At 43.4% G+C, this 26971-nt stretch overlaps 1 protein-coding gene across 3 annotated transcripts in view; it reads right to left on the bottom strand.

Moving 5' to 3' along the window:
* The window catches only part of FHOD3 (formin homology 2 domain containing 3), a 487786-nt gene that overhangs the window by 396805 nt on the left and 64010 nt on the right, over positions 1-26971 (bottom strand). For all 3 annotated transcript variants that reach the window (XM_025365274.1, XM_025365275.1, XM_025365277.1), the window contains exons 2-3: positions 24841-24947; positions 7849-7913 (exon numbers count right to left, since the gene is read on the bottom strand). In XM_025365274.1, coding sequence (XP_025221059.1) covers positions 7849-7913; positions 24841-24947 — 172 coding nt within the window. The remainder of the gene's footprint in view (positions 1-7848; positions 7914-24840; positions 24948-26971) is intronic.

The raw sequence follows: 26971 nt of genomic DNA, 5'->3' as shown, positions 1-26971 counted from the left end.
ACATCTTTTGAAGTACTCATAAATACATTATCTAAATTTAAGAGTGTTATTAAACTGACCATTGACTCTTAGAAGAAAGAAAAAGAGATAGAGATAGAGAGAGAGAGAGGAGAGGGAGGAAGGGAAAAAGGAGGCAGGGAGGGAAGGGAGGGAGAGGTGGGAGGGGAAGAGGAAGGGAAGGAGGGAGGGAGGGAGATAGATAGATGACTGAAGTATTGACTGGAAATGTGGCTCTATCCCTTGCCCCAACAATTTCTCTACATCCTAGTAAGATAGTGCCTCTTCCTGTGACACGCTCATAATCCAGTTACTGGGATTACAGATAAGTCATGTTACTTTTGGGAACAATTAATAGAATCTGTTTTCTTTTTTACAATTATGCTAAAATAATGAGCAGAACCTATTAATTTTTCTTCTTCTTCTGTTGCTATTACTCCAGTATATAGGCTTGAGATGACAGCATTTGTAACAATTCTCCAATGCCTTTCTTTCCTTCTTTAAAGTAAACCTTAAACTGGTAGCAGTTTTGCTGAACTATGAATGCTTTCTATATGGTTTTTTCCCCAAGTTAAAATACTTCCCATTAGGTATTTCTGATACAACAGAAATGTTGAGATGTGAAAAATCCATTGACATGCACCCACTCTTCAAATAACTTTCTTCAGCAAGACATTTTTGAACCATCCATCCTCCTTTTCAACTCCCACACCCTCTGGATACCAAAATTTCTAGAAATAAGACAAAGCATTTTGTTTCCTGACATAAATTTTGATTGTCCAGTGCCAAAAATAAAGTTGTCTCTTCATGGGGACAGCCAAAAGCACTCAGAGCTGGTCATTAGAGCTCACATCACACCCCAGAAGCACGCCAGACCGGTGAGAGGAAAGCATTTATGCAGACACTCTAGTCAAAACCAGGGTGGTTTCCCTATCAGAAATTGTTTTCTGGATATATCTGGCGTTTTACTGGATAGGAACGTTGGAGTCTAACTGCCAGCGCATGATTTAAACTTATCTGGTAACACCTGCTACAGGCATCCCTATCAATGGGACCTCATTCTCCATTATCAGTTTTGTTTGCCAGATTTTCATGTTCCTTGTTAAGTGACCAATCAGGATATAAACAATTACATGGAAAGCGCAGAGTAAACACTGATAATGTCTCCACGGCAATGCTTAAATTTCATTATCCAACACCTCCAGATCCTTAGAGATGAAAGGTAACCAAGTCCTAAAGAAGCAATATATAATTTAATTAAAGTAAAATGGGGAAAAGGTCAAATACAAATATGAAATGAAGCTGTCATAAGAGACCCTGAGATATCTGCTTTCTTTCCTGTGATTCAATTCACATTGTTCCTGTCCATCTTCCCTTTCTTGGTGCCGCATAATTCCCACAGCTGACCTGAGCTTCCAGCCCTATCCAGAAGTTTCCACGCTACCTCTCTCTCACCAGTGTGTGTCTCCTCTTTATTCATCCTCTGTATTTCTGTTTATCTGCATGTCTGTAGATGGTAAAGCCACTCTTTAAATTCATTCTTTAATTGCTCTTTCCATTTTGGTGAGAAATCAATCTCGACCTATATATCATATGAATATAACGTTCGTGTGGAAAGATGTGTGACAGAACTGAATGGTTCCCAGCATTTAAAGACTAGACTTGGCCAGACATGGGTGGCTCATGCCTGTAATCTCAGCACTTTGGGAGACAGAGGTGAGCAGATCACCTGAGGTCAGGAATTCAAGACCAGCCTGGCCAACACTGTGAAACCCCATCTCTACTAACAATACAAAAAAATAGCTGGGCATGGTGGTGCATGCCTATACTTCCAGCTACTTGGGAGGCTGAGGCAGGAGAATCGCTTGAACCCAGGAAGGCGGAGGTTGCAATGAGCTGAGATCACGCCACTGCACCCAAAAAAAAAAAAAAACTAAAAAAAACTACCTTCTCATGTATGTTAATAAACCTGACCTGACAGTGTGTTTTACATCCTTCCCATCTCTCTTTTTTTTTCTTTTGTGGCAGAGAGGGCAGGGGGGACAGGGGTTGGACACAACTGTCAATTCCAGTCTGATGGAAGGCCCCTTAGAGGCAGCTACCCACACAGAGTGCAGAGGCTGACAGGTTGACCTGCCTAAGAAATCTCCCTCATCCCAGACCTGAGGGCCTTCTAGACACATGCACACTCCGTGGGGTCTGCCTCCTGGGAGCTGTGACAGATTAATGGGAAACAGATGACGGGAGGTACTTATCTGATTAACTCACAGAGCTTGTTTTTACCTGGAAAACAGAACCACAGGCAGAAACAGGTCACAGGCTTGGGGTGTAAAAGACAGGAGGTTTTTTATCTTTATTTTTAAAGGACCAAGCACTGGGAGTCTCCTGCTGCAAGGGGAGAGGAGACTCAGTGTCAAACCCAGATAATGCTGAAGCTGCAGTTGGCCACTCATGAGCCTTTGGAAGAAGATGAACATCTTTGGAAGAATGACAGATGGTTTCCGGGGCTTCTGGAGAATCAGAGGATCCCGGCATCAAAGAACAGAAAATAGGAAGTGTAATGACTCAATGCACCTGATGCCACCAGGGAGAAGCACAGCCAGGACACTGTAAGCTTGGCCACCATGATGTCCAGGGACAGGGCAAAGAGGATGTGCCACCCACAGCTCCAAACCAAAACTGCATGGTAGAGGCAGGACAGGAGCAGAAGCAGCCTCTTGTGGAAGGCAGGATAGAGCCAGCCAGAAGCCCAGGTCCAGGGCCTGGAGTCAATGAAGGCAGGGCAGGTGGGCAGAGGGGAACGGATGGCCAGGGGGTGGGACGGCGGTGTCTCTCAGTCAGGGAACAGCCAGCTTAATTCCCTTTCTGCAGCATACAGCGGACATGTGGGGAGTCTGCCATGGAGTAGACCACAGAGGGCCAGCTGCATCTGTGTGGATCCTACAGCAAGCACCCAGAGGGGCCAGGTGCCCAAGCACACACGCATCACCATTCAGGCCTCACTCCTCTCAGCACACAGTAAGTACTCCATGAGCCTCATCCTTATTAGCTAGCACAGAAACAGCACCTGAGTGCTGTCAGACCAAGAATGTCAAAAAGACAATTTGCTGTTTCCCATAGGAAACCTCTAGTTTTTATGGAAATTCCTAACTGACCCAGAGCCAAGAAGCAGTAAGGACCACATGAGAATCCAGCTAATTTTCCAAAGGCCAACCTAGGGGCTAGTGAAATGTCAGAAAAGGAAGCTAGAGAGGGGCCTCCCTGCAAGCCGGGAGGGCTCAGCTATGAGAAACCAGCTCAAATTGATTAGAGGGAAAGACACCCAGAGGTGGAAGAAGGTGGTACCTGGCTTGGTCAGAAAACACAATGAACTGGGAGAGAAGCCATGCTCAGATTCACAGACTGCAGAACAAAGGCAGAACCTGGAAAGGGACTGGGAAGAAAGGAGAGGGGACAGGGGTTGGGGGTCATGAATTACAGCTCATTTCCCACCCTTCAAATACAGAAGCCCAGGGACCCGTATGCTGTAGCTACAGGAGGCTCAAGCACTGGACAAAACCTGCACCTCACCTGAGCTGCCACCCAATGGCACACATACGTACACCACCTCCATCACCACCAGTAGAAGTGGGTACCGATGCAGGATCCTTTCCCATTAAGACTGCACACAGCCTCAGGACCTTGCTCAACACAGCGCCCCAGGGGGCCAATGCTCCTAAATCGGCTGGCTATGAGATGAATCCCCTTCATTACTATTGCACTAGAAGGTTCTTCTTGAGGAAATGTTGCACTGTTTATAATTCATCTCTTTGCTATAACAATATAGTGTAAAGCACGTGGCTGCATGATAGGGCCTGCAAGAGAAAAATGCCTTGCAAATTATACATTGATGGCTTTTTCTGTTGATGTTTCTGTTGCTGGAAACTGGCATTAATGGATGAAGTAGCCTTCTCTCATATCATTTTCTTGCCTTTAAAAGTTGCCTTTGTCCCTGTGACTTGACCATCTGAGTAATTAGATGCATCTTATGCAGAGATCAGTCACTTCAGCCCCCTTGGCAGCCTCTGCCTGACTCATCTCTGTCCCTCACAAGCAGACCTCATCATCTCATAGGATTCTCAAATGCTTCTAAAGGCCCTTTGTGCAAGGGTTCTTTCACAGCTGCAAGTATAAATGACATTTTGGAAGCTTCACCCAAATTTTACACTTTTGTTTAACTCAATGTTGGACACTTGGAAGGACAGGCCTCCTGGAACCCAGAGAATCAATCGCCAGGGTTTTACTTTCTTAATGGGAAGACAGGATCTGCTTCAGAAAATTGAAGCCCAGAGATTTTTGGCCCAACAAAATGCCTTCAAAGCCAGCCAGTAAAAAACACTCACATATTAACTGTAGGGTCCTAACGACTTCAAACCTTATTTTTTTAAAATCCTAGATTCCATTCCTTACCCCACAATTCTTTAGTTCCTTTCTTTTCATGATGAGATTTAGTTATCAGAGCCAGTTGGCCATCTGAACATTTTTCTGGTGTCTGGAAATAGGATCACTTTTCAGGGACCAAAAAATTTATTTTCTCTAGCTAACCTCATAAAATACAGACTTCTCATGTCTATCATACATGCCTTAATTCTTATCTGTAAGTGTATGCCCACAATATGACCATCAAAATTTTCATTTCTTTGAAAGATCGAAGCTAGATTAAGAAGGCAAGCGCTGCAGCATTCGCTGCAATATCAAGTGTTCATACCAAAAATGCACAAAAGAAATAAAAATTACAGTGGAGATAAGCACAGAGGTACAAAAGCTTGAGGCCTCTCTCTATACCAAAATCTCATTCCAACCTCCTGCCAAATGCTTCAGAGCCGCTACACTATCAGAAAAGACCTGCTTCAGCTGCTAGCTGTAACCATCAAAGCAGAGCCCTGTGGCCTTCATTTTTCGTGAGGGTTGCTGGGCGGCTAACCATAAAGGCTCACCCACCACACACTCATCCCAATGGGTGCTGGGTTCCAAAGTGAACACTAGAGAATTCCAAAAGCATGTCACCTCTAACTCGTTAACATGCAGTCCTGGATCTAAACATTCCTCTACTTAATGAAAACAGGAATGAAGGAGAAGAGAATGTAGGGTGAGGAAAGCATTATTTTTGAGACATTTACTTGATAGCATTTTAGGCCCAGGAGACAAAAGCTGGTCCTGCATCCTTCCAGGCCAGTCGTGGGTGGAAGGAACGTCTTCAGGGGAGTTGCATGCGGTGCTAGGCTGAGACAGCAGCCACTGTGCCCCACGCCTGTAGTATTACTATTTCAACTATTTCTTCTATGGCAAAGAGGGAAATAACCTTAAGAAGAAACAAGGACTAAAACAACTGAAGTGAAAAAGGTTTATTTTCTCCTTGTCATATTTCCCATTGTCATTTTGACGCAAAATTGTTCCAGGTATTGTTTTCTTTATCCCTAAGAAATCTCAATGAACACTGCCATTCAGAAAAGGAAAGAATATGTCACAACAGGGGAAGGTACTTCATGAACATGATGCACACATTCCATTTTCTATACATAACCAAAGGATAATATTTAGTGCTATTATAATAAATCTATTCCAGATCTTGCTAATAGTAGGAAATGGAATTTTAAGACTTTTAATACAAAGGAAAAACTTTTCCTTTTCGGGTGCTGCTGTTAGTTTATTGAGCCAAATCCTCTCATCTGACATAATCAGGCCTGAGGCAATTAATGGTAAAAGCTGATTAAAGCAGAAAATCCTTTTGAAAACAATACATAAAAAATACATAAACATAAACAAGACCTTAAAACATTTTGCACTCGTAGCTATTACAGCGAAACATGCCAGTCTACCTGTGATGAGGCACAAATAGTTCTCTGAATAAGGATCTACCCATTGGAATTCCACGTAGACCTTCTTTTATAACTCACTCCAATAACAAGGTCTGATTTCCAGTCTCAGTTTCTTTGAAGTCTAACAGAGCTCAAGATGCTTATGAAGAGTAGAATCCTCTTAGATTTTTATAATATTCCCCCTCACCTTTTATAGTTATCATAACACATTTACATTGACAGGAATGCTTCTGTAGTGACTAATTTTGAGTCTTTTCCAAAAGAGTGAACTTTCAAAGAAGCAGTGACCTTTAGGTAGTCATATTTAATTAGTGTATGAAATATTTGGTACTATTTCATTAAATTACATAATTTGATAAGCAGTGCAATTGGCATAAGGAGGTTATGTGAGCAAGCACCGTGACTCCACCAGCCCCAGGTCAACCCCTAAAGCAGGGAGCACATGTGTCCTGGTTTGAGTGTGGGCTTGAGGGGCTGTCAGTGCTCAGTATGCCACAGGATAAGATGTCACACATCTTACACCTATCACATGGGATGATAGGATACGGAAGTTCATAAGACAAGTCAATAACACAAAGCTGTTTTTTAAAAATCCTGTACCTGAAATATTTGAGTACATAGGGCAAAGGAGTTTCCTTAAAATCATTTGGATTTGAATTGAGCTCATTTTCATACAAGTCTGCTTTCTGCCGCCTTACTATTCCTAGGAAAAACCAATTCATATTTATGTCCCAAATTTCTGGTAGTTATCAACTGTGTTTCAACAGTGTTCAGTACATGTTTTGTGCCTGGATTTGTTCTAGATCTGGGATGCGGGTAAGGGGGAAGTTTATCCAAAGTCGTGTTACAGACCTTTCCTTTAGATACACATGATTTATACATATGAAATTACTGGGAAAACATGAAGCGGGTAATAAAAAAGCCACTGATTTAATATAAGTGCCCATATACATTGTACATTTACTCAGTGCTACAAGCAGTTGAGAAGCAGAATAGTCAATGTTGGCTGGAGGTCCTACGGGTCTTACTTTGTTTGCAACAAGATTACCAATACTCCTGATACCCTGACCTTTCAGTCCCTGAAGTTTGAGTCACCCACACAATTATTCTCTGGCTGCAAAGTCAGGCAAAGGTTGTTACCCAAGACACTTGCAACCTCACCACCCTCCACACCAAATGAAGTGAAATCACATGGATTTCCCTCCATCTCTAGCCCTGGGTCTCCCCATCCCTGGGTCTCCAATAGAGAAGCAGAGTAAAGGAGGGACCAGAAATAATTTCCTCCACTCCACCCATGAATACGTTTAGGGTGCAGACTAGGTCTCAACAGGATGATCTATGCTCTTTTGATTAGAGGATTAAATGAAAACCACACCATATATTAAACAAAAGCAAAATTACTCAGATACTAAAAACTTCTAGGCATAAAGTGAAATTTAGTTCCTTTTTTTTTTTCCTTTTTATGACATTATATTCTTCCCACAACTTGGCCCAATACTAGGAGGAAACTGGGCCTCCCGCAGCAAGCCATTCTGAACCACAAATACATTTGCTCGCTGAAGAGCATCTTGCCCTGTATCCGCATGTACCCTCATCGTGCACTGACCCAATATTTTCCTTTTAGTCATCTGATAACAACCTGGAGCCCCAGACTCCAATTCCCCACAGGCACTCCTCACAGAGCCACCAGGAGGCACCTGAAGAGCAGGTCAATGCACCAGAGGCTCACAATGGCACAGTCCCCAGAAGAACATCTCCCCCAGCACTGCCAAAAGGAACCTCACCAGCAAGCTGTCTTACCTCACGCTCCAGTCACTAACCAAACAGCAGAGGAAGCTGGAATGAATCACTGCTGGAAATTGTTTCACTAAAACTCTAAGAACTAATGATAGGGGCTAGTGCAAACATATAGAATAACAGTGAATCTTTATTTTATTCCCATAAGTCGCGTTTTTCATCATGCGTTTAGTTCCTGAGGGTAGATGTCACTCACCGATGCAGGCATGGACCCTCACGGACAGCTGCGTCCTTAGGATGATGCTGTGCTTCTTGCCCCGCCTAACGAGACAGGAGACAAAACAGGGGCATCAGAGGAGTCAGCAGAGACACCTCACGTGCTGTCAATCCACGTGAAGGTTCTGACATACCCACCTAAGTGGGGATCCAGAGAAGCAGAGACCCACACTGAACAAGAATCTATCCTGAAATAATGTTGACATAGCAGGCCTTTCACAAAAATAAAATAAAGAAGTCTGACTTTGTTGGTTTGGCACATGCATCTCACTGCCAAGCTCCATCAACTCATTCCATCCACAGATTCTGCACATAGTCATGCTTGACCATGCTGGGAAAATTTTAAAATCTGTGTCCATGAAGTAAAATTCCTGGAATGTAACAACACAGATCTGCTTGATCATTCTCATGGCTATTTTTACCTTTTGGTGGGGGTGGGGGCAGATATAGGAAAAGGGAACACATCATGGGGTAATCAGAACTGCTTTACTGTGTATCAATTCAAGACTGTTGGCTTTTCTCTTATACTTTTACAGGAAAATGGGAATCTACAAAAGAAGGCTTACAGAGTACCTATTATCAGAAATGCCAATTTACCCCACACCCCGTCTCACCTCTGCGTCCTTCTCACTGCATTTCTCATGAGGAAGAAAAAGGGCAGACCTCCCCAGTTCCACTCCCACTAGGGCCCATCCTGCTTTATGCAGAGAGGAACCAAAGCACAGAGCAGTTGGTAGAAGGAGATAAAGGGGAGAAAACATGAGTCCTGGCTACCCAGCAGGAACAAAGGCTTTGAGGTTTGGAGAAAGAGGAAAGCAGTGGACAAAGGAAAAGCAGAGCCAGCCAATAGCACGGCAGCAGGTAGTATGGCGGGGCTCTTGGAAGCGGAATTCCCTGTCCATCCTCACCTCTCCCCACCAGGGCTTAATGTATAACAGAATCTGGAAGTGCTTTCCTGCCTCCTGGTGTGTGGTTGTGTTGGAGAGAAGGGAACACAGATCTCACCAAGGCACACTACTAATACTGTGATTATGAATTCACAGTAATGACTACATCAATTACATTTTTTATTCTTCTGACCAGGTAAGAGACAGAAGTATGGTTTAAACAATGGTTTGTTGATTCTGATATGATTTGGTTGTGTCTCCACCGAAATATCATCCTGAATTGTAGCTCCCATAATCCTCACAAGTCATGGGAAGTAATTGAATTATGGGGACATTCTCGTGATAGTGAATAACTCTCATGAGATCTGATGGTTTGACAGAGGGTAGTTCCCCTAAACACACTCTCTTGCCTGCCACCATGTAAGATGTGCCTTTGCTCCTCCTTCACCTTCCACCATAATTGTGAGGCCTCCCCAGCAATGAGGAACTGTGAGTCCACTAAACCTCTTTTTCTTTATAACTTACCCAGTCTCAAGTATGTCTTTATCAGCAGAATAAAGCATTAGTCTGTATAGAACAGACTAATATAGATTCTTTTAAAGAAAAAAGGAAACCCAGCAGCATAATTGCAAAGCATGCAGTAGCCTCCAGCTGAGCAGCTGCTTCAGGTAGAGAGTCTGCATTCAGAGTCCCCTCAAAATTCAGTGAGCCCCTCCATTTTCCTTTGTTCATTTGTTTGTTTTACATTTTTTGTATGCAAGGCGTTAGTCTCAAGAAGCTTGCAGCCAATACACAATGTCTACAGAAGTTCAAGATTCCTGTAAACACGGATATCTGCAAAAACATATTCTTCACAAAAAAACTCTCACTCTCAAAAACCCTGGTATGAACACTCCTCTAACTCTTCTGACCAGACCAGAAGAAAGTTTTGATTTAAGTGCACTGAATTGAATTATAGACAGCTTTTTGTTTAACTTGCCAAGAAAGGTTTTCTGGGGTAGCAGGGACAGCAGCCAGGAGCAGAAAATCAGGGAACCCCTGCCGGGAGATGGGCTCTAACTGTTAGAAACAGTAAATCCTAGTCTTCCAATCTCAAGGATTTTCCGTAATTTGCATTACCAGCAGTTATAAGTCAATGGTAAATGTCAAATGAATAGCAGACAAAGGACATGCTATCGATGCCCACAGAGAGAAAAAGCATGAGTTGGCCAGGGAAGACATTTCAGAATGCCCCAAGTTCTGGAGAATTTCAGAAAGGGTCCATTCTGTATCGTCTTGTATCTTCAAACAATTGCAAAGTTGCACTTTGAGTAAGTGTTTCCCCACATAATTCTCTAGACCCACGGTGAGCATGTAGGGTGGTCACTCTGGGATTCCAGGCCCCTCAGTGAAAACTATGACTGCCAAGACACAGCAAGCCCACCATCTTTTCCAGGTGCTGAGAAACCAGGCAATTGGTTTGTTAAGCTAAACCCTAATGGAATTTAAGAAAGCATAGAAGAAAAAAAAAAGTCCTATTTTTTAGAAGTTTAATCACAATTCCTCCGCTTCAATATTCTACCTCCTACCTTATCTGCTGCTGTACACAAAATCCTATACATGAAGAAACCTGCATGGAACTGGGAGCCAACAATGGTGGAAGTAGGCTGAGGCAGGGAGGAGGCCCCAGATCTCAGGTTCAGAGAAAAGGAGGAGGGGACCAGCTAAGGAAGAGGCAAGTGGGTGAAGAGTGTGGCCAGATTCAGCCAGGTTCACAGCAGGGCATCTGTGACCTCTCACCCTTCCCCATCCCTGCTTCCACCCACCTCTGATGTAGGTACTACTTCTGTGTCCATTTTGCAGATGAGGAAAACAAAGCTTGCAGAAATGGTGTAACTTGCATACGGGGCTGGTGGAAACAGAAGCAGGGCTGAAAGCACAGAATCTGACTCCACAGTCACCTGCACCATCTTGCCTTTCACTACACAACTGCCTCACTGTATAACCTTCTCTAAGGCTTACAAAGGATAAAAAGAGTCCCCGGGTTTTAGGGAACTGGTGTAACCTTAGTACTAAAACCTAACCAAAAAGACACACTGAAAACCTAAGATGCAAAAATCTAAGAAAACATTGGGAAATCAAATTACATCATATGTAAAAGTAATACAACAGGACCATATAAGACTCATCCTAAGAGTTCAAGAATTAGAGCCCAATATAACAGTTTTACATATATATCACATATATATTATATAAACATAAATATGTAATTCTTCTTGACTTCTTAGGAAAAACCTTATTTGGTCTTGTTGTATTTTCACATATTGCGCTCGCTCGCTCTCTCTCTCTCTCTCTCTCTCTCTCTACATATATATGTGTGTGTGTGTGTGTGTGTGTATTTAAATAAAATAAAACAAAGGACATCCACCATAAGGTACCTTTAAATTTGGTAGCTTCCCTCCACCACTATATTTTCTAATTAGTTAAAACTGACATATTGGAGAAAGTTTCATTTTTATGTATTTCTTTTACATATGGCCATTTCCCTGCTACCATTGATTCTAAAAATCTTTTTGCTAAGTCCTTTGGCTTCTTTTAGGGAAATAATCATATCTGTTTAAAGATAATCATTTTATCCCTGCCTTTCCAGTAAATATACCCTTTTCTTCTTTTATGGCTAAAACTTTCAAAGGAAAATTAAAGAATCATAGGCATACTCCCTTCCCCACTATGGGACACTATGTCAGTTTGGGTTCAGAAATAATAGTAGTCGTTAACATTTATGGAATGCTTATCATGTGCCAGATGAGGTTCTAAGTACTTAATACAGATTTAGTCTTCAGAAAATGTCTATAAGGTAGTGATATGGTTAGGCTTTGTGTCTCCACCCAAATCTCATCTTGACTTATAATCCCCAGGTGTGAGGGAAGGACCTGGTGGGAGGTGATTGGATCATGGGGGTGGTTTCCCCCATGCTGTTCTTGTGATAGTGAGTGAGTTCTCGTAAGATCAATGGTTTTATAACGGGCTCTTCCCACTTTGCTTTCTCACTCACTCTCACCTGCCACCATGTAAGATGTGCCTTTGCTTCTCCTTCACCTTCTGCCACGATTGTAAGTTTCCTGAGGCCTCCCCAGCCATGCAGAACAGTGAGTCAATTAAACCTCTTTCCTTTATAAATTACCCAATCTCGGGTACATCTTTATAGCAGTGTGAAAATGGACAAATACAGGTAGATAACATGACATTCTAAAGATAAGGAAATCGAGACCCAGAAAAGTTAAGCGATGGAGCTGAAGTCACAGAGTTAGAAAGAGACAGAGCTCAGGCAGTCTGACCCTAGAGTCAGTGCCCCTATCACCTCCGCAGAGCTGCCCCCAAGATGTGCACTCCTCTTATTCATTCCTTCATTCCACTGATGCCAGTATCAGGGAGAAAAGGATGCTAAGCTGCTTACAATGAATTCACACTGACAGTTTCTCAAGATTTGTATCTTTGGACTATTATTTTCTTAACTCATACATGCATATGAGATGTATTCTATGAGATGCACAAAGTATATGGAGCTTTAAGACAGGAATATAGAAACCCCACCTGCATTTCCAGCCTGCTAGCCTGCCCTACAGATTTCAGATTTGCCAGTCCCCACAATTGCATGAGCCAATTCCTTAAAAATAAATATTTCAAGATAGATTACACAGATGATAGAGAGAGAATTGGTCCATTTCACACTGCTCTAAAGAACTGCCTGAGACTGGCTAATTTACAAGGAAAGAGGTTCAATTGACTCACAGTTCCACATGGCTGGGGAGGCCTCAGGAAATTTACAATCATGGTGGAAGGTAAAGGGAAAGAAGCACCTTCTTCACAAGCTGGATGTGAAGAAAGCAAGCTGGAGGGGGAGCGGGGGGCAGGGGGACTGCCAAACACTTTTAAAGCATAAGCTCTCATGAGAATTCACTCACTATCATGAGAACAGCATGGGGGAAACTGCCCCCATGAATCAATCACCTCCCACCAGGTCCCTCCCTCCACATGTGAGGATTACAATTTGAGATGAGGTTCAGTTGGGGACACAGAGCCAATCCATATGAGATAGGTAGATATTCTCTTGGTTCTGTGTCTCTGGAGAACCCTAATACAAAATTTGATATCTGCCTTCACAGGGCTTCCACATTTCAAAGAGAGACTGTCAGTATGTATTCACCTTAGCCATCCTTTTCTCCCTGATACCAGCATTCTGGGTTAGTTTTACAGCTGCCACTCCTTTTGAGTCTGTGTTTTTGCAGCAAGATGAAGTGGAATGCACCAAGTACCCAGAATCCAGTGACCCAGAAGGCAAGGCGGCTCAGCTTGACCTTATTTTCCCCAGGGAGACTCAGATTCTTTTCCTATCAGCACAGCCACTGCCAGGGAAACATCACCAGCTTCTGAACAGCCACTCTTTAGAGCAGGCAGCCACAACCAATGGGCTGCTCACAACCAAGGCTAAGGCCAAGGCTACCCAAGTGCCAAGGGGACTATCTAAAATAGATAAGCAACTCAAGGAAACCCCTGTTGAGGCACACACACCAGGGACACGATGGTGCTACCACTAAAAGAACTTTCTGAAACGTCCCGCCTTCTCAGAATACACAGATTTCTGCTACAATAATATCAGTGGCCTCGGGAAAAGTCTGGTTTAACCAACTAAGGCTCACAGAAACCTGTGTGTTTCAGTTCCGACCCTGTGTCTCGAGGGAGCCTTTTTACAAGAGTAACATATAAAGCCCTTTGTGACTACAAGAAGTGCTTACATTATTTTATTGAGTGGTATAGAACCAGAAGCTTGATGACTTTCTCTAGCAACCAACAGTGGAATCAATGTTCCCAAGTACTCCTCCACTTAAATTAGAAGAAATAAACTATAGTTTCAGTCAAGGATAGAAACAGATGTTTCACCATCTGGCAAAAGTAGGGACAAGGGCCCCCTCAACAGTTGCCCCAGGAGTAAAAAGCTCTTAGTAAGCTTCTGGGGCTGTGGGGCTCAACTGGCACTCCATCTCAGGGATAAAGAGATGGAGGAGGATTTGAACCAGTCATCAGCTAGTAAAAGGACAGAGATAGCTAAGATTAACTTGCCCAGAAGCTCAAAGTTTAAGCAAGAGAGGCAGTTGCCACTACATTAATCTCCAGGTGTGTTCTGTTCTCCCCTGGCAGACTGTAGAGGTAGAAAAACATCGACTCTGAAGCCAGCTGTGTGATCTTGGACAAGTTACTTCACTTCTCTGAGGCTTGGCTTTATTGTCTGTAAAATAAGATAATAATGTCTACCTTCTGAGGGTGTGATAATGCAATCAATCAATGCAAGTAACATGCTGTGGACATGGCTGGCACGTAATAAATGCTGAATAATGTTAAGTAATCCCCTTGTCGATATTACTGTTCTTTCAGCCACTTCCTCTCCCTCGTTCATTTGTCTTAATATCTGGATATTCTCTCACTTTCTGTATGTCTCTTGCTTCATTTTTGTCTGCCTCTTCTCATTCCTCGCACCTCGCTTATCATTCCTTTTTCTTGTTCTCTCTTCACTGCCCATTCAAGAATTGACAATAATAATCCATTTGTTATTATTTGATGCGTTTTCCTGTTCTTCATTAAAGTTCCGGTGATGTAGCATTGTAATTTTCTCAAGGGACGATACTAATGTCTGTGCCTCCTGTGTATGCAACCCTGAGTGTGTCAGCCTCTGAGGAATGAGTCATCTACTTTAACCGGAAAGTGTCAGGAGTCCGAGACACACAGGGAATCCAGGTGGAAGCACACTGGGCAACACGTCCTATGACCAAAATGTGAAGTTTGTGCCGTTGGGGAAAAGGGACCTACCAAAACAGGTCACCTCTCTAGACACCTTCTCAGAGAGGCCAGTCTGGTTCTCTCATCTTCCAGTTTCCTTCACCCTTGATTCAACAAGACATGAGGCAGACGGAATGAACTTTCTCAGTCCACTTCCACTAAGCTAGTGACCACTCATCACAGAAGCTTCTCCCCGCACCTAGCCGGGTCATCACCAGCTCAATGCCTCTCTTCCACAGTCATTCCCTGACACGTTTTTTATAAGCTTTAATGAGGTATAATGTAGGTACCATAAAACCCACCTGTTTCATGGATATAATTCACTGATTATTAGTATCTTCGTGGAGTCTTAAAGTCATTACAATCTAACTTTTTTAACTTTTTCATCAATGCAAAAACAACCCCAAACCCTCTTACCCATCTGCAATCACTCCCTGTCCCCACACTCAGCAAGAGGCAACCACCAGTCTACTCTGTCTCTCTAGAGATGTGTCTTTTCTGTCAATCTCATACACATGAAATTCAACAGTATGTCACCTTTTTGTGTCTGGCTTATTTCACATGGCCTAATGTCTCTAAAGTCATCAGATATCAGATATATGATTTACAAACATTTTCTCCCATTCTGTGGCTTGTGTTTTCACTTTACCAATTATCTCTTTTGCGGGTGCAAAAGGCTTTAATTCTGATGAAGTCCAAACTTGTTTTTTTTCTCGTCACTTATGCTTTTGTCATATCTAAGACATGGAAAGCACATGTGGCAGGAACCATGACTTTGCCTAACCCAGTCATGGAGACTTGCTTCTGTTTTCCTCTGGGAGTTTGTTTTGGCTCTTACATTTAGGACTATGGTCTGTTTTTAGTTCATCTTTGTGTCTGGTATGAGGTCCTTGACATCCTGATTAGCTCATTCTCTTGTCTTCCACCCTCATGTACCCTGTGATGGGACAGAGCCCTTGTTCAAACTGTTCACAGATTTCAGCTCCTGGGAAATCCTGCTTTCCCTTCTGCTTCTCCCTCTTCAGGACACCCTAAATCTCCTGCTCACCACTCCCGGCCTTGCCTTGCCCCTCTCACAACTTGCCTTTTGGCACAGTGTACTCAACTGCCCATTCTTTGAAATGTCATCTCTCCTTGCAGAGGCAGATGCTGCTGGTTACCCACTCAATGCCTATTTCCCTTTCTGCCTTATAATGGGAATCCAATTGTGTTTGGAGTGACAATGTATATTCCACAATGTGGCACAGTTCTCATCGTTGAACTATAGGTGGAAGTCGCTGGTGGAGCTTCTGGAAAGCTCTTTAAAAGCAGTACACCCAGCCAGCACCAACACTACTCTTCACTCTTCTCACCTAAGGCAGGGACCATCAGCTGTCACCTAATATTCACAGTGACAGCAGAGGAAGGTTAGCTGGATACAGCCCACAATTCATGCTGTGCCCTTGAGCCTCTGGCCAAAATCATGTGAGTGAAAGCCATGTGCACACAGAAATGGGCATACACTCCCTTCGTCCCTTTCCTTCTTTCTAGGGGCTGAGATGCAGATGAGATGGTAAGAGTGGAAGCAGCCACCTGGACCCAGAGATGGAATCCTTGCTCTGAGGATGCTATAGCTATTTCACTCTTCCAAAGAGGATTGCCTATATTTGGAATCTTATACAAGAAAAAAACTTTTATTTTATTTAAACTGCCATATTGGGGGATTTCTTGGTTGCAACAGAGAACACTGCATCCTAACCAATACGTGCCTCCCTGTCTTGATATGACAAGGGTGTGGGGCGGCTGCTTTGTAACTATGATGAAACACGAAAGACAAAAGCCAGATCCTAAGGATGGTAGGGCAAAAAGATAAAACAAGCCTGGGTTCCTAAGAATGTCATGGAATCAACATATTGTCCTTGAAACTGTATAATTATCCACTGATTTTCTTAGAGTGGCTTTTGTTTTATAGAAAAATTTCATAGAAAGTAGAGAATGTTCCCCTATATCCACACTGCCCCTCCCCACCCACCTGTTTCTCCTATTAACATCTTGCATTAGTGTGCAAGATGTTAATCTGTTACAACAGATTAACTGATATTGAACATTATTAACAAGTCCGTAGTTTAACTTTATAATTCACTGTGTTGAAGAGTTCTATGGGTTTTCACAAACACATAACGTTCTGGATCCAACATTACAACAACATACAGAGTGTTGACACTGCCCTAAAGATCCCCTGTGCTCCACCTGTTCATCCCTCCCTACCCATCTCCCAACCTCAACTCCCACCCCTGGCAACAGGATCTTTTCACTGTCACCATAGCTTTTTGCCTTTCTTGGAATGTCATATAGTTGGACTCACAGTATGTAGCTTTTTCAGACTGGTTTAACTTCACAATGTGCATTTAAGGTTCCCCCATGTCTTTTCTAGCTTGATTGCTCATTTCTTTTTATTGCTAAATAAAAACTACTTCATGGAATGGACAAATACTATGGTTTGTTTACCCATTCAACTACAGAAGGACATCTTGTTTCCAAATTTTGGCAATTATGAATAAAGCTGCTGCAAAAATGTGTGCAGGCTTTTGCATGGACATAAGTTTTCAACTCATTTGGGTAAATACCCAGAAGCATGATTGCCAAATTGTATGGTAAGCCTATGTGTAGCTTTGTAAGAAACTACCAGACTGTCTTCCAAAGTGGCTGTGTCATTTTGCATTCCCACCAGCAATGAATGAGAGTTCCTGTTGCTCCACATCTTTGCCAGCATTTGGTAGTATCAGTGTTTTCTTTAGTTTAGCCATTCTAAGGGGTATAGTGATATCTCATTTTTTTTAATTTACATTTTACATTATATTGACATGTCATGTTGGATCTTTCTATATGCTTATTTACCATCTGAATGTCTTCTTTAGTGACATATCTGTTCAGATCTTTTGCCCATTTTTTAATCAGGTTGTTTTCTTATTAAGTTTTAAGAGTGCTTTGTATATTTTGGATACATGTACTCCATCAGATACATTTTGCAAATATTTTCTCCCAGTCTGTGGCTTGTCTTTTCATTGTCTTAATATCCACTTTTTTTCATGATAAAAAATATAGTCAAAAATTTTAAGCCACTGTTATCTGGGTTCTTTGTCACATGCGGCTAAACCTGAGTCTCTTACTGATGTACAACACCTGGGTTATGGTTTCAATGGATCATCTAGGTACTGACACCTGGGTGACTACTAACTTTCTAGTCCCTACAGCCAGGGCCTGGTCCTCTCCTCACCTGCATCCTATGGCTGGCCCTCCGGGACAAGACCTCCAGACTCTGTAGCTCCCTCCAAGGAAGCACCCCCAGCCTCTCCAGTACTCCAGCCTTCTCACCTGGGTCCCCAGCCAACATTTCTCACTAGCCATCCCACACCTTGTGTGTGGCTTGCCATAACCTCAGACTAACAGGTATAAACCCCCTTCCCCTTTTCAAAATTGCCTCCACTCTATCATCTATTTCCCTAACTAGTCCACCATCCTGTGCACTATTCCCCTAATGACACACGTCCATTCCATTCTCCTGTCCCGCTCTACACGAGCTGGCACCATGGCTCCAGATTCCCAGCCCCCTCCCTCCCCAACCCTGGGTGAAGCCCCAATTCACTCACCTCCCTTGGCTACCAGGTTTAGGTTAATTAGGCCACTCCCTGCTTGTCCCCAAAGGGGGTTACATCTGACCAAGGCCTCCCACTCCAAGTTCTTTCCACTCACCCCCACCCATAGCCCCCTCATCACTTAAGGAGTTCTGTGGGGGGCTCTCTTTGCAGGTCATTTTTCTTCTGACTCCAACCCACACACCTACCTGATACCATCTTTGCCCTCATACATCCTGGCATTTAAAGGCATTTAGAACCTTTGATTTCAGTGTCCATTCAGCATGGGAGTTACTTCATTCTTGCCTGACTTACTGCAGCCTTTTCAGGAATGCCGTCTTCCTCACGCAGTGGTTCTCAACTGTGACTGCACACTGAAATCACCTGGGAGATTTGAAAATCACCTCTGCCTGGGCCCACCCCTGAGTTCTGCTTTCATGAGCCTGAGGCTGGGCGTGGCAGGGAAGGTTCTAAAGTTCTTCAGGGGGTGGGAATATTCCCTAAGACTGACAGCCTATGCTGCAAGTTCCCAAACAAATATCCAACAATCTGGACACCTTTTTTTTTTCTTTTTTTTTTTTTATTGAGACGGAGTCTTGCTCTGTCACCCAGGCTGGAGTACAGTTGCGTGATCTAGGCTCACTGCAACCTCCACCTCCCAGGTTCAAGCAATTCTCCTGCCTCAGTCCTGCTGGGACTACAGGTGCGTGCCACCACGCCCTGCTAATTTTTTGTATTTTTAGTAGAGACGGGGTTTCCCCATGTTGGCCAGGCTGGTCTCGAACTCCTAACCTCAAGTGATCCACCCACCTTGGCCTCCCAAAGTGCTGGGATTACAGGCATGAGCCACCGTGCCTGGCCTGGACAGCTTTTTTAAAAAAGGCAAGATTCTGAACCTCACTCCAAACCTTCTGAAGCCACAACCTAGAGATCAGCAGTTCTGGCACCTGGAGCTGGTATGCAGAGCCTCTGGGCTACCCACGCAACCCAGCTGAACTCACCCCTAATGGCTCCTTTGGTTTTAAAGGGCCAGTTTTCTCCCCAACTGAGAGCAGGGGCAGAATTTGATGGCCTGCACTTTGAGCCTTGCATAGCACTATGAAGACAGGAGCTCCTTCAAACCTGTCACTGATTAGCCAGAAGGCTTCAGCCAACACACCTGCACCCTCTGCTCAGGATAACTACCCTAAGAGGGGAAAAAAAAAAATCAGGGAATGTCTACCTTTCTTTCCTTCCACACCCTCACCAGAATCTCTCTCTTAACATGGGGGTTTTGTTGGTTGCTTGTTTCGGTTTGGTTTTTTAGGTTCAGTAGATTTTTAGACTTATGTTCAAAGTCTATTCCATGATTTCCCATTCCCCCCGTCTAAAATGCAGAGGAAACTTGGACAAATGTGTGAATGGGTGAGGTTAACTTTTGTATTATACCATAAGAAGAAGAAACTGCTTTTTATTCCTTCAAATCTGATATTTTGAGATGCAAAGACCTCTTTGAGAATCTGATGAAGGCTTTGAAATACCTCCCCACCAAAATCCCACAAACCCACAAATTGTACAGAAACCTCAGAGGTTCATGAGCCTCAGGGCCCATGATCTGCAGGCTGAGAAGTCAGGTGTCCAAGAATAAAAGCAGAGCCAGTCCCAAATCCCTGGGTTCCCCTAAACAGGTTGGTCACAAAGCTGATGGGACCCATGTACCCCTGCAGATGGGCCTCTGCACGGCCCTTCTTACCCTTTCCCAGACGCACATCCAGCCATGATTTCTAAGCCACCAACCTCACATAGACACGTGGGCCCAGGGTGGGAGGACTACCAGCCCCCTTGGCAAATGAGAGAAAGTGAACAGCATGACACAGCCAGTAAGCACCAGCCATCTTCACAGCCAACCCTGTGGCACAGCCCTGAAGGGAGTCATGCTGAGGAAAAGGTGAGCGCCCCAAGTTACCCACAGTTAGGAGCACCTGTGAATGTGTATGCCATGTCCAGCCACCACACTGGTCCTCATGATGTCCCTGAAACATTGTAGTTCTCAGGTCCACTCTTGGGTCAAGTCACACTCCCACCTGCTGCACCTTCCAAATACCCAAAGCCACTATCTCCTCCAGGGCTTGCCTAAAAGCCCACCTTCTCCATGACAGTGCCCTGTGGACCCGGGCTGGTACTAGTTTCCTTTCAGAGACACAGAGGGTCACAACAGGCAAAAGAGTGGAGGTTCCGGCCCAGCTCAGCCCTGTGGGCAAACCTCCATCAATGTCTCTTAACTAAAAGTGGAGATCTCAGGGCACCTGACCTGCACAGAATCCGCTGGGTCTAAATTCCAGTGGTTCCCATTTCAATGTGTCATCTTCCCAGAACTGGACTGTAATTATAACAGAGGCTAACAGTTTTGAGTGTGTATTATGTATCAAGAAATAGTTAATGTTTTAGACACATTATCATATTTTACTTCAAAACAACCCAAAGAGGCAGTATTGATAATATTGCCCCGAATTATAAGGAAACTGAGGTTCAGAGAGGTGAAGTTACATCCCCAAGGTCAAACAGCCATGAGACTAACCGTAAAGCCTGTGTCCCTAACCATTAAGCTACACTGCTCTCCTCAGGTGCCAGAGACCCCATCAGGACCCCTCTTCATACAGAAAGGGAAATGGGATTGGGCCATATTTTCCTTATTCTGTAAATAAATGTTATAAGTGTCCTCATTTTATAAACTCCTATCAGAGGTAAAGTGGCTTGCCCAAGGCCACACAATGACAATGTCAGGAAAAATAACCTGGAGACTGCAGGCTTCTGTGTCTGCTGCACCATGTCATGCTTGCTAATTTCCCTGGCCTCAGAAGGCGATGAACAGTGAACAGATCTGGTTCTATTTTGTTAGCATAATAATTGCTTTGTCCTTCCACTTTTGAAGGTCTTTCGCCTATTCTCTGACTAGCTAGAGCCTGAGTGATAATTCTAAACAAGTTAATCTTGGCATAGAAGTGCAGGGTAATGGACAAGAACAAAGAAGCAAAATCCTCCAGCAAGGAAACTCAGAACACATGATATGAAAAACATCACAATTTTCACACACACTCATACATCTTCATTAGATGGCCACAATATTAGCAGACATTTTGCTATAACTGACACAAATAAATCAAGAGAAAAAAAATGGTATTTGCCATTTTCATACCTCCAAAGGGCAAATCTTAACCGGGAAGCAATTATATTTTAACTCCCACTCATGGGAGACACACAGACTTTGTCAAATGCCACACATCTAGGAGAGGACCTAAAAGGTCTATTTCAAAGATACAAAACCTCACTCTGGGGTGGTCTGGGGGCACACTTGTCAAACGCATAGCTACGCATGCCTATAATTCCAACTCTTTGAGAGGCTAAGACAGGAGGATTGTTTTGAGTCCAGGAGCTCCAGACCAGCCTGGGCAACACAGGGAGACCCCGTCTCTACAAAAAAATACAAAAATAAGCCAGAGCAGAAGAATCGTTTGAGCCTGGCAGATGGAGGCTGCAGTGAGCTGTGATTGCACCACTGCACTCCAGCCTGGGTGACAAAGAAAGACCCTATCAAAAATAATTAAAAATTTAAATTTTTCTAAAGAAATTTTAAATGTGTAACTATCCAATATCTTTCGGGCTACCTTCCTCTGTTTGCAGTTTCCCAAGTCTTGAGTCCCACCTTCTCAACTTGCCATAACACATTTTCCCAGCAACCCTAGCTACTAGAGTACAGAAATGGGATTCAACCTCTACCTATTCAATGGACTCATGGCCAAGTGATGATTCAGAGGGAACAAAGTGAGAATACAAGCACCAGGATCTACTCTGGGGAGCTTACAGCAGGATGCCCTGGCTCTTTAGGAACAGCTGTGGAGGAACTGCCAGCATCTGGAGACAGGTGTTGCCCAGGCAAACTGTGGCGTCAGTGATGGATGACGGCAGCAAAGCTGTTTCAACTGGAGACAGTGTTTTAGACCAGGACCAATTGTCCTTGCAGGAACCAGTCTCATGCCACCAAAGGCGCAAATGTACATGCTGCATAGAACCTAAAGGACCTTTGCCCAGAAGCCCCTGGGATGGCAGAAGAGCATAGTCTTGGGAATTGGTCACACCTGTGTTCAAACTTGGCTTTGCCACCCCGGACATGTAATTTAACTCCTGACCCTTGGTTGTCTCAGACGAAAAACTGAGACAATAAAATCCAATTACTTGACTAGTATGATAATTAATTATTAAAGAGCCTGTGAATAGGGAGCCTAATATAGTATCTGGCATAGTAGCTGATCCAAAAATATTATTCTTCTCCCACACCCTTTATTCTTATTGCTTTTATCAATACATTAGCACTTTTTTTCTCAGCTGCCGTCTCCAAATCATTCCAGTTTTGATAAAAAAGAAGAAAACAAAAATGAGGACAAGGTCATCAAGCATAACACCACTAGAGACATTTTTCAAGCTGACAATGATCTATTCATAATATTCCCGGGGTCTGTTTGATCAATGAGCCATGAAGTCATTCAATTAGACTATCATCTAGCCTGCATTCTGACAACTTATATGAAAGGATGTCACTGTCAAATACTTGATAAAAACTATTGCAACGGAACTTCCCCAAGTCTATCAGCCTAATAGTGTTAATTTTTAAATATAGCAGTAAGTAGAATCTGGTGTGACTTAAGATACCCCTCTCATATGCCCAGCCTATAGTGGTTTCCAGGATCCTTTCTCACATACTATTGGTGTGCCCCTTACTACTACCACTCTGGAGACAAGAAGGGTATCCTCAGAGCACCTTGCTGAATCTTAACAAGGACCTTGGTCTTTTTGGTGCATGTGGCCATGCTATTCAGGAATCCATTCTGGCACTGGGCCATTCACCTGGCCACCAGTATTTGCTAAGTGCCTGAAACATGCTGAGAAAATGCCAAGTACTGGACATTCAGACAGGCATGGTTCTGGCCTAGTGGAGTGTTAGCAGCAGAGAAGAGGGGCAACTAGCAGCATAATCAATGATCATAAATTGTGAAGGGTGTTAAAACAGGGGAAACCCAGGAAGCCATCAGTACATACTAAAGTCAAATAGCTACATGAAACTAAGAAGGTTCCAATTTTTCTCCATTAATTGAGCTATTCATGAAAAATGAGAACTCCCAGATAGTATCCAGTGGACCATATTTTTAACTCAGGCAGTGGTTTCAAACAACTTTTGGGGGCTCCTGGACAACAGATTAAGATAGCTGAGCATTATTTGGAAAGTATCAGGGAACCTCTTAAGTTTCCTGAAGAGGAGGGTGATGAAATCAGAGATATACTTGGTTCGAGATGGATAAGAAGTAGGCTGGGCATGGTGACTCACACCTGTAATCCCAGCACTTAGGGAGACTGAGGGTGAACTGCTTGAGTTCAGGAGTTCAAGACCAGCCTGGGCAACATGACAAAACCCCATCTCTACTAAAACATACAAAAATTAGCCAGGTGTGGTGGCACGTGCCTGTAGTCCCAGCTACTCGGGAGGCTGAAGCAGAAGAATCACTGGAACCTGGGAGGCAGAGGTTGTAGTAAGCCAAGATCGCACCACTGCACTCCAGCCTGGGCGACACAACGAGATTCCATCTCAAAAATAACATACACACACACACACACACACACACACACACACACACACATATATATAATTAGCTGGGCACAGTGGCACGTGTCTGCAGTCCCAGCTACTCAAGAGGCTGCAGTGAGCTGAGATCATGCCACTGCACTCCAACCTGGGCAGCTGGAGTGACACCCTGTCTCAAAAAATAAATAAATAAATAAAAATAAGAAGGAGAAAGGTGGGGCCCTATCAGAGGCTATTTCAGTAATCTAACAAATATAAGAATGGCTACTTATATGGGTATATTCCTAGAGAGGTTTCACTTTCTGTGCACATCTCTGATTCTTTTATGAGCATATTGCTTTATTTGGACTCAGAGTATTTCTTTATTCAGCAAAAGTATTAAGCAATTCTAGGTATGGGCAAAAAGTAAGTTGACATTAACATAATTAATTATTTTTTCCACAGTAATGAGTTTAAAAGATGATACCATATAAAACTATCTTCTAGAGCACCTGCTAAGAAAATATCCAGTAAATTATCATTGAGTACAATATCTAAAATAGTTGTGAATCCACTAAAATCTGGAAAATATCTATTTATTTATTCATTTTTAGAGATAAGGTCTTGCCCTTTTATCCAAGCTGGAGTGCAGTGGCACAATTATGACTCACTGCAGCTTCGGCCTCCCAGGCTCAAGCGATCCTCCCATCTCAGCCTCCCGAGTAGCTGGGACTACAGGTGTGAGCCACCACCGCTGGCTGGAAAATATCTATTTAATTGTGATATATGATTTTAAAATAACTTAGAATATAAATACCATGTGCTTGATTACCACAAATGTTCCTAGGAAAGGCTACTCCCGAGCACCCATCAAGAAAAGTTACTCAAAATGGAAACGGGTCTGCAGTCACCACTGATGAGTCACTTGCATCTCCCTCGTGTGTGATTGAGAATTAAGAGAAGGTCAAAGCCATGGTAGTTCCTCCTAAATATTTTAAGGCCTCAATGTACCCCCATTTCCTGGTAGGTGGGGACCAGTCAGCAGGGTCAACAGTTGCTCTTACCCAGCGTCATCCTGGAAGCCTTCCAACTCATCCCGCTGCTCTGCCAGGGTGGCCTCCAAATCCAGGTAGGCACCATTGTGAGACAGCTGCAGAGTACAGTCATCCAGCTGCAAGAGAAAGAGCCTGTTATACCCAACCTGCTCCTCAGATGGGGACTACATACGGAGAAATCACATCATATTGCCCTCATGTGTTTTGTAAAATCAAGCAATATTCTGAAATGTGGATCATAACTTCAAAAGCTAATATGTTAGTGCAAATAGATCAGGAATGATCTGAGTACCGAGTGGATAGATGAGGCATCTCTTAACAGAGTGACATTGACAGCATCCCCTGGGCCCTAGGACACTGAAGGAGCCCTTTTGGTCCTGGGCCAGCACCTTTTTCCACTCTCAGGGGCCCAGATGAGACCTGCATTTCAAGAGAGGAAATCGAGATCACAACGCTGATGTGACCATGGATTGAGTCACAGAACTTAAAAGGCAAATTTGGTGGGGAAAATATGCTGTTTCCTTTGATTCAGTGACGAGTCTGCTTATTCAGATTCTATGGTCGTACTCTGCACATTACAAATAATGTTGCTCAATAAAGTATTTTTACAATTGAACTGAAACATCCTCCAACTGAATGGCAATATACCCAAATTACAACATAGCACACGGGAAATTAAGTCTCTTTGTTACTAATCTCATTTTTTTTATTTTTATTTTATTTTATTTTATTTTTTTTTGAGAGGGAGTCTCGCTCTGTCACCCAGACTGGAGTGCAGTGGCTCGATCTCAGCTCACTGCAACCTCCACCTCCCGGGTTCAAGTGATTCTCCTGCCTCAGCCTCCCAAGTAGCTGGGATTATAGGCACACGCACAGATCTCATTTTTAAAATTTTTTATTTTTTATTTTTTTTGGCGACAGAGTCTCACTCTGTCACCCAGGCTGGAGTGCAATGGCATGATCTCGGCTCACTGCAACCTCTGCCTCCCCAGTTCAAGCAATTCTTCTGCCTCAGTCTCCCAAGTAGCTGGGATGACAGGCACCCACCACCATGCCCCCCTAATTTTTTGTATTTTTAGTAGAGACGGGCTTTTGCCATGTTGACCAGCCTGGTCTTGACATCAGGTGATCCACCCACCTTGGCCTCCCAAAGTGCTGGGATTACAGGTGTGAGCCACCACACCCAGCCAAACATTTTGTTTTACAAACATTTATATGTTGTTCATTATATTCTGGGCACTGTTCTAAACATTTGTACATGGAAAGTCAGTTGATTCTCTCACAAACTCTATATGTTCTACTATTTTCCTCATTTTACAGAGGAGGACCCTGAGGCACAGAGAGAGGCTACGTTACTTGCCCAATTCACCATCCAGTAAATGGTGAAGATGGAATTTGGATACCAGCAGTTTGATTTGAGGACACAGTCTCAACCACTACACTCTGCATCCTCTCTATAGCCCAAGACCACAAAGAACTTGAAAATTTTGTCATGGTGCAAAATTGACCGAGCAAATGTGTTTACCAACGCCATTCCCTTTTCTCCCCAGGCACACAGCCTTGCCTTAGAGTTGGGCTCTGGCTGCATAACTGAGTATTGATCAACAGAATGTGGGTGAAAGTGAAAAGAAGGCCCCCAACAAGCTTGGCCATAACACCTCTGCGCAACTGTCCACTTTTCTTTTCATGTCTATGGCCAGATGCAGAGGAGCCAGAGGAGACTTTGAAACCTAGAAAACAGCAGAGCCCCAAATGCAAGGAGTTTGGGTTCCTGAGTCACTGCATGGAAGAGAACACTTTGCTGCCCAGATCCACTGACCCATCCTGGACTGTGACAGGATCAAGAAACGTGCTTTGCTGTGCTAACTCATTAAGGTTTTGTGGTTGCTACAGGTAGCAGTTAGCGTTATATTACATATAGAATGATTACTCTTAAAAATAGAGGAAAATAATTTTACCAAAGAAGATTGAGATTAATTACAAGGAAATCTAAACTCATACCCTCATGCTTGATTTATTGAGCTATAAGAGTGACTCAATTCATCTTCTTGCTGAGTTAGGCTATTATTCCAAAATGACAGCTTGGAGAAAAGTGGACACAAATATGTGGTTACTTTAAATCATCTAGATAAATGCTTGA

Source organism: Theropithecus gelada, chromosome 18, assembly GCF_003255815.1.
Source record: "Theropithecus gelada isolate Dixy chromosome 18, Tgel_1.0, whole genome shotgun sequence".
Lineage (NCBI taxonomy): Eukaryota > Metazoa > Chordata > Mammalia > Primates > Cercopithecidae > Theropithecus > Theropithecus gelada.
This window is presented reverse-complemented; position numbering and strand designations above follow the sequence as displayed.